General features: G+C 38.0%; 1 protein-coding gene across 3 annotated transcripts in view; it reads left to right on the top strand.

The window, feature by feature from the left end:
* The window catches only part of PPP2R3B (protein phosphatase 2 regulatory subunit B''beta), a 44,763-nt gene that overhangs the window by 167 nt on the left and 32,363 nt on the right, over positions 1-12,233 (top strand). The window contains exons 1-3 of one of the 3 annotated variants that reach the window (XM_085056027.1): positions 97-163; positions 605-647; positions 1,286-1,737. In XM_085056027.1, coding sequence (XP_084912153.1) covers positions 1,390-1,737 — 348 coding nt within the window. In that variant the 5' untranslated portion in view covers positions 97-163; positions 605-647; positions 1,286-1,389. Of the gene's footprint in view, positions 1-96; positions 164-604; positions 648-1,285; positions 1,738-12,233 lie in introns of those variants that run through there. The other 2 variants (XM_085056018.1, XM_085056032.1) reach the window with 2 other exon arrangements.

The following is a 12,233-nucleotide window of genomic DNA, read 5'->3' as shown; positions in this document are numbered from 1 at the left end:
GCGCTCGCCCGAGGGAAGCGAGCCTGTGGCGGCGGCGGTGGCTCGCCGTGCCCGGGGCGGCGCCGGGCTAGCCCTTCCCCCGGAGCGTTCCCTTCCAGGCCAGTGGTGCTGGAGACTGGCTGGACACAGCCGCCGGGGCTGTGAAGGCGTTGAGCTGAAAACAGTAGGCAAACGAGGTGGCCTTCAGTTCCAGAAACGAAATAACTGAACGGCGAAGTTATAACGGTTTGAAAAGTTTAAGTGGTGCAGTGTTAAAAGGCTTCTAGTTCTGTCGTGGGACGTGGCTGAGCTTTGGTTTTTAATAGGATATTCGTTTGCTAGGTGCTCGTTCCCAAATTAAAGTTCTTGTTTTAAGGCTTGTTCAGCAAAATATTTGCATGCGGAATCATAGGATGGAATCATTTAGCTTGGAAGAGACGTCTAAGATCTCCAATCATACGTCTTTTATTATATGCCTTATGCATATAGACCAAATACTGAGGCGGGCTTTAAAAAGCCGCAAACATGAGGAATCAGGTTTTGTTTGAACTGTGACAAATCGTGAAGTAATTTGATGGCAAAGATCTCGATAGTAACTCGGGCTCTGTTCTGTGTTTCTGTCCAGTCCTCTGTCTCTAACACAAATACACAAAACATGTTTGTTTCAAGTGAGTAACTGAACCTGAAATCATACTGTCTCGATTCTTGAGTTGCATTGGATTTTACACTGCTTTTGAAAAACTGCAAAAGTGAACGTTAAATATTAGGTTTTTAAAATATCAAATGGCGGGGCTTTGGGAATCACTCACATGGGGGGAATGCAAGATTTTAAATCCATAACACAACCTCAGGATGAAAATTGAGCCTTCAGTCTTAGTTCTAAATCTCTTGACTGAAAGACTTGCTTATTAAATCTTATTTGTTCTGTCACCAGGGCTTAGCATAATCTGCTTAGACATTTAGGTCTTACAATGTTCAATTATAAGTCTTTTCAAGTCTTATTTGTCATAATACACATGTTTTTAACACACATTCTTAGAGGATATTTGTAATATTTGTTAGCTATCTCTTTGAGAAAGCCCAAGTGTAGTTTCTTTTTTTTCAGTCTCTACCATTTACACAGTCTGCTTTTAAAAGAAGTTATTCATTATTTAAAAGAAATTATTGGAATTGACTCTGACTGATTTATGGCTTAAACTTATAAAATGTTGTTGAAGTTACATGTTAAAATATAACTCCTAACTCGTGTTGGTATCTTGAGGGAATAAATATCAGCACTTTGTTAAACAGATATTTTTCTTAACAGTAACCATGGAGCCTGCGAAACACTGAAAGTCGAGTGGAATATTTATATGATTGTCAGATCATTACTTTGAATTTGAACCAACAAAACAGGGAATCTGGTAGAAAATGTCACCTGGAAAAGTTCTGCAACCTGCAGTGAAAATGAAGGTGGATGAACTCTTTTTGTGCTGGTTGAGTCAGCCTGCAACTCAGCTAACATTAAAAGACTGCTTGCGAAGAATCAAGAATAAGGAGAAAACAGAGTTTGGTAATGCAGATTCAGGAAACAGTAAAAATGAGTGTTTCACCAGTAAAAATTCCAATTCCAAGCAGTGCATATTAGGAGATACCAGACTGCCTTTGATGTCTTTCAGTCCTCCTCAGCTTTCTAATACTCTTCCATTGGCAACTCCAGCTAGCTCAAGGAACATTTCTAATGTAAGAGCAACACGACGATCCTCAGGAACCAAAGAAGTAAGTTTGTTTCTGAAGAGATTTATTTGTTTAAATGGAATTGAATTTTGTGTTTGTGGTATTGGCAAATTACGTAAGTAAATAGTTTCCCCAGAGGAGGTGTCAGGAGTGGAGTGAAGCAGCAGCACTGAGCGTAAAATACCAATGGTTCTGTGTTATTAATCTTAGTGGATAGGTGGCCTAAGCTTCCAAAAGATTATTTTAGCTCCTTGCCATCTAATTGTGGATAAATGTAAGTCCTTGTGTTTGTATTCCTTTTATAACATACTGCATTGACTGCAAATATTCCTTTGTCTAATGATACCAGGCACTGTTGTTAGTACAAGACTCAAATCTGACTCCACTGAATCTGCATATTAACAAAGTAATTGTTTTGGTACTGCATGGTACACTCAGTACTTCCTTCCTAATGAGGTCTTCATTTATAACAGACAATGCCCTCTATACAAGGATGACAACCCTGCCCCCAACCTCAAATATTGTTTTTAAGCTTCCAGTTCAGTATAGTTTCTGGCTCTTTTCATAAATTGTAAAAACAAAACTGGATAGAAAATGTTGTGGTGACTGACAAAATCAAGCATTGCTTATGTATGATCAACAGCCCTAGAATCACAGAATTATAGATTGGTTTGGACTGTAAGGGACCTTCAAGACCATCTTGTTCCAGCCCTTTTGCTATGGGCAGGGACACATTCCATTAGACCAGGTTGCATAAAACCCCATCTAGCCTTGCTTTGAACACTCCCAGGTGCACAGCTTCTGTGGGCAACCTGTTTCACCACCCTGACAGTAAAGAATTTGAATAATTTCTTCTTAATATTTCATCTAAGCCTACTCTTTCATTTTAAAGCCATTCCCCCTTGTCCTGTCACTACATGCCCTGTACAAAGTCCCTCTCCAGCTCTCTTGTTGGCCCCCTTTAAGTACTGGATGGCTGCTGAAAGTTCTCCCCAGAGCCTTCTCTTTTCCCGGTGGAACAACCCCAACTCTCTCAGGCCATCTTTTTAGGCAAGGTACTCCAGCCCTGTGATCATCTTTGTGGTCTTTGGACTTGCTCCCACATCCTTATGTTGAGAACCCCAGAGCTGAGCACAGCACTCCAGCTGGGGTCTCACCAGAGCAGAGTTGAGGGGCAGGATCACCAACCTTGCCCTGCTGGCTAAGCTGATTTTGATGCAGCCCTGGACACTGTTGGCTTTCTGGGCTGCAAGCACACATTGCTGGGTCATATTGAGCTTCTCATCCAGCAACATCTGCAAGTCCTCCTCCCCAGTGCTGCTCTCAATCCATTCCTCACCCAGCCTGTATTTGTGCTTGGGATTTCCTTGTCCCAGATGCAGGACCTTCCACTTAGCCTTGATGATCCTCATGAGATGCATGAGGACTTCAAAGAGTGATCGTGCTGGTTGTGCTATAGGACTATAAATTCATATATTTTAATAGTACTGGAAAATGGTAAGAGGTTGTCACTCCCAATCAGTCTACATACTTTGGTACATAATTTACTACACTGGTCAGACCTGGTATCCCAGAGAGGCCTGCTCAGTTTGGTAAGGGTAGAGAGGACAAAGCTGAGGATGTTTAAAGAGTATCGGTTATTTTTTGTTTGTTGTTGATATGCATTGAGTGTGTAAACTTGGCCTTCCACCCACAGGACTACTACAGAACAGCATGACTACTCTTTTGCGCTTAAGCATTTAATCTGAAGTGACCTCTTGGTTTCATAAATACAAATTTTTCAAATCTAGTTTGACAACTTCTTAGCTCCAAAACATCGTGTGTCCTGTCTAGTGTTTGTCTAGATTGATTTTACAATAATAGGGACTTGTATTTATGTATAATCACCAGCCAGACACCAGGGCATGACAATCGATTTACTTTTTTTGTTGTTGTTGTTCACACTATTATATTTCCCGCTCTAGTGAAATGCAGGAAGTCAATCAGCAGATGCTCAGTTTATTCTTGTATCAAATAAAGGCAAGCAAAGGAAGAGTTTCCATTAAAACCCACTGTTATTTGCTATACTTGATCACTAACTTGTATACTGTAATTTCTCTTCATGTGTCTTGGTTGATTGCTTTAAGTAAATCCCATAAAGAAGAACTAGAAGAGATTAATGAAGACTAACATTCTTGACTTAATTGAAATTGTTTGTGTAGTGCTGAGAGAAAACTAGATGGGTTAGGTTGTTGGTTCCTTGAAGAAGGTTGAGGAGGGAGAATTTCCAAGCAGTGAGAGGTTTATTTATGGCTTTATTATTCAGCTGAACTGAAGCTTCACCCAAAAGTTTTTTAATCTATAAGTGTAAATTGCATTTGAAGCTGGCATCAGCTCTTAAATACTACCAAGAATTGCATGTTCTGCCATGACAGTGTATTTTCTCTTAGAAAGTACAATGTACCCTACTTTCTTCCACAAACAACATCATGCAGTCTCAAAATGAATGCATCTGGTGTTGCACATCTTATTATGTTTCTCAGATCAAGCCACAATGGTTTTATCTACCTCATATAAGTTTTAAGTAAGTTTGAGGCCCTCATATTATTTCTATAAGTGGAAGAGAATGTTTCAGATACTGGACCTACAGTAAAAGCTAATACAGATTTAAGTTGTATATAGCAGTCCTAGAAAATGGTAAAAATTAATGTACTTAGCTCTGTGTGCCTGAGGGTGTTATTAGGAAAATGCTTTTACATCCAGCCTTAAAGAGCTGGAGAATTATTTCTTTTCAGACTATGTAAGTCAACTTAAGCATCTTATTCAACTTTTTCTTATTGTATACTGGAAGTCTCATGAGGTAGCATACAAGCGGTTAACTTATTTTGGCAAATGGTGCATGAAAATGGTATATTTTCAATATCACTGAGCTTAATCACTGCATTTGATTATGGGTAAGGTTGCTGTATGTCTGTTCCTGCAACTTCTTTGAAGAACACCAAACAATAAAGCTCATAACAGAAAACTGCCATCCTTAAGTAATTACCAGGTAGTGTAGGAAAATAACATTTTTGTGCTACAGGTTTCCGTACTTGTTAGAAAAACATGTTTTTCAGAACAGGAAGCATTCTTAATTAGAATCTAATTAGATATTTAATCTTTGCATATGAGCAAAATAAGTTGGTGTGCTGATGGCAACCATTAGACAGCATTAAAAGTACTGTAGCTGTCAGCTATTGTATTAAAGGAGTTATTTTCTTTTTTCCAGAGATTAGCTTGTAATTGAAGCCTGCGGGTTATACTTCTATGCAAAATTCAGAAGTTGCCTTGTATTTTGCTGAAACACTAGTGTTTTGTCAGGAGAATTTGCTGTCTTTCAAGATAATTGAAGCCCTCTCCTGATTAGTAAGTCAAAGGTACTTTCTCCAATAATGAAAGAACCTACACAATCTTTATGGAATTTTTTTATCTGGACCGGTCACTTAAAGCCATGTTAAGAGTAAACTGTTCACTTAATCCACATGCACATTTTAAAATCTAGTCAGAAGTCTACCACGAAAATTCATCTTACAGGATGTTTTAGTGCAAATGAAAACAAAACAGTATTTGTTTAGGGATTGTTTCTTTCCTTTAGGGGAGGTACTTTGCTTTGTTTGCATGGTGTCATTCACAGTGAGGTGGATATCTGACTGTAGCCGTTGTATAAACACTGTAATTACAAAGTTCTGGTCACTTTTGTTATATGATGTGAAGTGCTTGCTAGCACTTAGTATTCTGAAATTAGGGCTGTGATTTGTACGATAAAATAAATACTTAAAACTAAATACTTAATATAACAAATCTGGAGACAAAAATTTTTCAACATTCAAGTCTCATTTTCTGAGTATATTATTGAAGAAATTGTAGAGCCGTAACTTTCAAACTTGAAGAATAGCTATTGTAGATTTATTCTAAACCTTTATCACTATGGTACATAGATTTAACAGTTTTTCTGGCACTCTAAATTATCCTAAACACATGGGGTATACACAATTGTACACTGTTCATCACATTGTCAAAAATGCCAGTCCTAAAAGTGCCTGAGGCAAGATGTCTAGTCCTAACCAGCTGGTGTGCAAGGCATGTGGGGAAACAATTCACAGAATTCCCTATGGGCATTTTGTGGGGTGGTGGTGCAGAGAGAATGTGATACAATCAGAAATACTTAAGTTATTTTCCATATCTCTGCAGGGTCAACCTTTGATATAAAGGTACTTCTTGGAGTAGTTTCTCTGTATCCTTTGTTTGATAGGCATACTGCTCCTGCTTGCTACCCTGTGACAATTAAAGCACATTTCATCCTATTTCTATAACTTGTAATTTTTTTACTGCTTTAATATATGGCTGCTTAGCTTTTTTTTTCATTAATAACATTCTTGCCAAATTTTTGTTAGCAGTTACTTGATTTAAAGGTAGTGGTATTGCTGCAATCTCTTTTAATTTAAAGGAAGGCTAGAATGAAACCTTTTAACTAACTGAAGTCTGAATAACACTTAAGAGTTGCTTTTTGAAACAAATGAGTTCTGAAGGTTTGAGTTAAAGGGTAGCTAGGCTGATGCCACCTTCTTAACATGGTGTCTGCACCTGAATTGCTGCCTCGTACACTTTCATACCAGAAGCACTCTTAACTACAGAGCCTGGGTTGTGTAAGCTGTGTTAGCATTGCACTGCACACTAGGTTGTGCTGTGCAGACCAAGTGTGGTCTAACACAGACACTCCCTAGCTCTGTATAAGTTAGATAGTGTTAGTAGTGCCATGTTCTATCACTAACTGGGGAGGATGGTGGACTTGGCTTTCAGCTCAAGCCCATGACTTAAACAGAGACTGTAAATAACCTGGTATCAAGCTGATGTACTTTTACAATGATAACAGGGTACTATGAGAGATGTCAGCATTAGTGTGTTCTCAATAAAGCTCCTTCTATGGTGCCAACAAAGGAAGGGCAGCCAAAAGTTCACGTTAAGGTCTGGAAGAGTGCAGCTGTAGGTTTCCCTATAAAATCATTATGAGAGTTGAGTGGCGTGAAATAATAGTAGTCAACATAATCAGCACTGGTAGTATGTTGTGTTATTCATCTTAAGCTTTGCTATACTGAGTAGCTTGGAACAGAAGAACTATTATCCTGATCAGAGAACTGGCTGTTCTTTTTATTTATGATTGAGAAACTGAAAGTTATTTGTTGTTGCAGCTTTTTGATAGCGTTTCTTATTCTAAATGCATCTTGTACCCTGGCACAGAAATGTTACTTTTGTTAGCAGTTATATTGATTCTGTTTATACTTTGTGCTTTATAAAAAGAAATAGTGAACTTTCGTCCTCTTTCAACGTGGCAGTTGCACTTGTGTCCTACTGGAAACATGTATGTCTTGTATGCTGCATCCACTCTTAAGTGTTTTTGGCATTTCTAGTGCTGAGAACACTGAGAATTCAGAATTGTGTGCCTTTCTTCAAGTTTGAAGTTCACCTGAATCCTAACACAGGACAATTAAAATTAATTCAGTTTTGAATTATGACATTGATTAATCACAGTCACTCCTTTGCGAGTAACTGACTTAAAAGCAAACAAAAGTTCAAAGCTATATAAGATCATTACTTACTTCCAGTTGCTTCTTTGTCCAGTCTTTCAAAACATGTTATCTTAATTATAGCTATAGCTTTACATCAGTCATTTAAACAGTTCATTCTTTTAACAGGTGTTCAATCTGTGAGGAAATTAGGCATTGATATAGAGGAGACAGCCTTTTTTTTTTTTTGCCTTCAGTGATGCTTGAGAGCCTGTTTTTTATTTTCTGAGAACTTCTTCATTTACTCTGTCAGGAAGAAATAAACTTGAGGCCAAAATTTTGTATGGGCTTACTTCAGTACAAAACCATAAATGCAGTTCATTCAGTGAAGTAGTTTGTCCGCTGAAGGACCTAGTCTGTGGCTGCAAAGAATTTTTCAGCAAGCCATGTTGTGAGAAAAATCTGTAAAATGCCAGTGGTAAAATCATATGGCCAGGTCTTGGCAAATATAAAGGCCTTACACACACAGCTGTCTTAATGTTGCCTTACTTTAATTGAACTTAAGACATTGCATTGATTCAAGAAGATACCAATTAAGCATATTCATTGCTTTTCACGATCAGCTACAAATGGTTACTAATTTTAATGTTCTAAGTGTGGCGTAATATGTAAATAACTCCTTTGTATTGGGCTGGATTAGTGTGATGTTCTTGTCTTCCAGTTAACCACATGGTACCAATGTCTTGGTAGACAATTTGTATTCTACAAACAACTTAAACTCCATTGAAACCTGACCAGTGACCCAGAGGTGTTTTTAAAAGTATGTTCCAGTACTTAATGTTAGATGTGCCACTTTTGCATAGCAATCACTATTCCAGGTAAAAAGTAGCTAGAAACTGTAGAGCCACCCATGTACCACTCCTTGACCACAGATATTTTCAGGAATGATGGGCTTTTGTGATATGTGTCTAATTAACCTTGTGGATACTGTTTAGTTTCATATCATATGGAACTAGCCTTGCATATTTGTTCTATGCAGATCTTACTAGTAACCTTGGCTGATAAAGGGGTTAAGTGAGATGAGCTGGAAGTCTAAAAGGAAAATGTACATGAAGTCTACATGGGAAAATGTAGGGGGAAACACTGAGTGGGTGCTGAGGAAATTATTCAAAATATTTGTAAAATGTGCCCAGCGTGAATAAGGTTCAATTTGACCTTCCTGTCAAAACAAGGCTTGTAGAACTTATCAAATGGCTTGACTTGATCCATTTTTTTTTTTTTTATTCAGCAGAACCAGGAGAACAGTTTCTAATTAGTTTTATTCCTTTAGAAGTTAGATTGGTATTGAGAAACAATAAATAATCATCTAAATTTTGTCAACATTTCCAGTAGATATGATCATCACTGTATTGTAAATAATCATCCTTGTGGCACCCTTTACTAAAAAATAAAGCAAACTATTTGAAATTATGCAATATTGAAAACAATTAATGATCAGCTATATTAGTCTTCCACCTGCTAAGTCTTTGTGAATAGTCATCATTTACAGCAAATAGGCTGTACAGTGTCAACATCTAGCAGTTCATCAGTGTTGTATGTCATACTCAAAACACCATCCATAACTTTAAAGCAATCAGTTTCCATAACTGGTAGTTGAGTATGAGCCTAACAACGATTCCTTCTGTTATGTGCACATTGTAGATGTTACCTCCCTTGAGTTTTGTGAGTGTACAGCTGGAAAGGGATGACTGCTGTCCAAAGGAGAGTTCGGGATGAACAGCAGTACTTGGTAATTCTGTTCAGCTCGCAAGTGCATTGTCCTCTTGTTCTCTTCTCATGCAGAGCAGAGAACATGGGGAAAATGGGAAGTTGCTAGTAAGAAATTACAGTCAGGACCTTTCAGTATAGCAAAGGCCAGGTATCGACTATCTGGTTTCTAGATAACATTAAATAATTCTAGATAACATTAAATAATGGTGATAGTCTAGTTACAATGGTTTGGGGGGGACAACCTCAGCATTTCAGGTTTGTTTGGTTTAGTTTTGCGAATTGCTGCTTTCATGTGTGTTCTAGTATATTTATGTAATTTCTTCCTCGTATTTCCTGCCTCCTAGTAGCTGTGTTTTAGCAAACATCGCTAACTGATTGACTTTTTGTGTATCTTCCTGAATTATTTGTTTTTCCTAGTGCCTTCTTTCCACTTTAAACGTCTGGAATATACCTTCAATACTACGTTAGTCATGCTGTTTCATCTTTTTTCTATATTGAGAAAGGTGCTACCTTGCCTTAGTTATCTTCTCTTAACTGCTGTGTTCTGTGCTTCACTATTAAGTTATTTTTGTAGAGGGTTGCACTAGTTGCATAACAACCCTTTGCATTGGCTGATGTGGAAATACAACCTTTTTCTTTCCACTGCTAACCCAGGAGCCACTCTTAATTTCTGCACCATCACAATCTGATGGATGCTGTTGTGCTCCAAGCTGCTGCCATTGGGGCTTGGCTATTCAGCCTTATTTAAACTTCCTCCAGAAGCCAATCAGGCTTTCTGTCATTTTGGTTCACGTGTTACTGGGTTGAAGACTAGACTCTCACAACTAAAGGTTTTATATGGCTGAAAATTATTTTCTTGGGGGCTTCCTATAATGCTGTGATGCTTTTTCCAAAGACTTGAGGTCACTTCCACATAATCTCCTCGGACTTTAAATATACTGTTGGTATATGCTTCTGACAAGAAATTCTGTTTTGCTAGGCAAACACTTTAGGGGTTTTAAAAAGTATTCTTCAAGATTGTATTTCCTCTACCTCATGCAGAATATTATGTTATTTGTGTTGTTACTCTTGTATATGTTCAGATCTCTGTTAAAGTGATAAACTCTTTGGCCACAAACCCTTGAGTCCGATCCATTCACAGTGTGTATCTTTAGCTTTGGAAGGAAGCCCTGAGCATGCATCTTCTCCTCTGTTTGTTTATCTAGCTAATAATAAGCTGCCAGGATACTTGAACAGCTTCATGGCTGGCATCCAGACCTTCACCCAGTAAAGGATTTTGCCTTAGCTTCACTTGAGAGAATTCAGATTTAGAATAAATGTAACACTATACTTGAACGCTTCTAGTTCAATCTGGATGAAAGCTGACTTTCCCTTTCCCCTGTGATTAATTCATGACTGAAAAGGTTAAAAGAGATCTTAGGAGATTCTTGACCACATTGCTTTATAAATGCTCAGTCTCCTTAAATGTGGCAATGCAAACCCCTTTTCCACTTAGCTGATGTAAACGATGTGATTAGTAGCTGTCAGTGTACTTAAGGGTACTCAGTTGCATGGAGAATGTTCATATATTCAACCTGTGAACAACAAATATACTGCATCCAGGTATACAAATGACCACTAGTTTTGAAACCATAGTGCTATAATTTTATTAGGCTAACAATGGGATTGACTTCACACCTACCTCAAGCAGTGAAGTAATATTGTGACAAAGCAATACAGAATACTCAAAATACTGAATGTGGTTTGCTACTAAGTTATGATGGATTCTAAGTTCCATTTGAGTAAAGGAGGGAAATATACAACTCTTTCCGAAATGGAGTTCAGAGCACTTCTTTGTTACCGAGGCTACTTCAGCAGGTTCAGGAGCTCCAGGCCTTTTAGATTCTATACTGGCACTTCAGTCATTTAGTTTAGCTCTCCATGTGACAGTCCATCATCTATCTTAATGGCATAATACAGCCAGATCAAGTAAGACTGTGAATGTAGCACCAAACGGGAATGTGTCACCTGGTGAAAAGGGATGAAAGTAAAAAGCGATTTAGGTGAGAAGATACCTTTCCTTGTCTCAAGTAAGGCTATTTTGCCTAACCTGAAACACAATCTGTCTTGCAATACAACCTTCATGACCTTCCACATTTTGGTCTGGAACGGTTATCTGTTGCCAAAGTAGGATTCCTCTCCTACTCTAACACCTCAGTCCTTCATCTCAAGTTCCAGGCATGCTGCTGTTGTGTACTGCATGCCCAGTTTTCTGTTGACTTCCCTGTGGCCAAGGTTTATCCCAGGTTAGTTGATTTAGTCTTCCTAAAAGACAGTGAGTGACAGCCAGATTTGCTCAATGCAGTTGGATAGTCTGGTCATGCCAACCATGACATGTCTGACTCTTGCCTTGTCAATTCCTTTCTTGTTCTCCCACTTCCGAAAGAAATAAATATCTTCATAACGAGTTGCAATAAAGAAGCAGGAGGCGGGGACAGGACTGGATACTAAATTAAAACCAAGAAAGCAGGTGTTTTATCATCATTTACTTTCTAACAGTGTGTGATAAACTAAAAAAAAATCCAATTAAGACAAATAATTTTTCACTATTACTTTTTCATAGTTTCCTTTTCTTAATTGACCAATGATATTTACTGTGGGGTTTTAATATAGTGTTACATTATAGAATGGCTATGAATGGGTAAATAGAGCTAAAGGTTATATGGGAGTAAAACAGTGCCATCCAGTAAAAGAAACTTCAGACTCAGTGGTGAAAGAGTTGTTTTGGGCTGTATACATCTTCGTGTAATCAGGAAAATAGCCTTATTTAAAGTAGGAGGGATGAAAACAGAGTAAGATTGTCCAGATCTTTGCTTTTATGCTGTTAGTAACTAAACTTGTGCATGACAAGATACGGATAATAAATAGACAACACCTCTACCTTAAGAGAATTTGGGGGTGCTAAGAGTGTTCACAGCTTGAACAGGAATAGTAAGAGTTGCCATACTCATAACTGTGATGGTGATATTTGAAAAAACCTTCCATCAAAATAGCAGCATTTCCTAAAGATTGCTGTGATGAAGGTATACCCTTTTAAAATGTGAAAACTCCACTAGTTATAAGTTAATGTACCTAAAATTGTAAAGGAGAAAGAATTGAAGGTCACTTCAATTTTCACAAAAGCTTATCAGATTTCTATTTCCATAAAGAAAACTGATGTCTACTAAAACTTGGCCTCACCACCCCCATAAAATGTATTTGAGATTC

This window comes from Lichenostomus cassidix, chromosome 1 (genome assembly GCF_008360975.1).
Source record: "Lichenostomus cassidix isolate B80296 chromosome 1, HeHo_3.0, whole genome shotgun sequence".
NCBI lineage: Eukaryota > Metazoa > Chordata > Aves > Passeriformes > Meliphagidae > Lichenostomus > Lichenostomus cassidix.
This window is presented reverse-complemented; position numbering and strand designations above follow the sequence as displayed.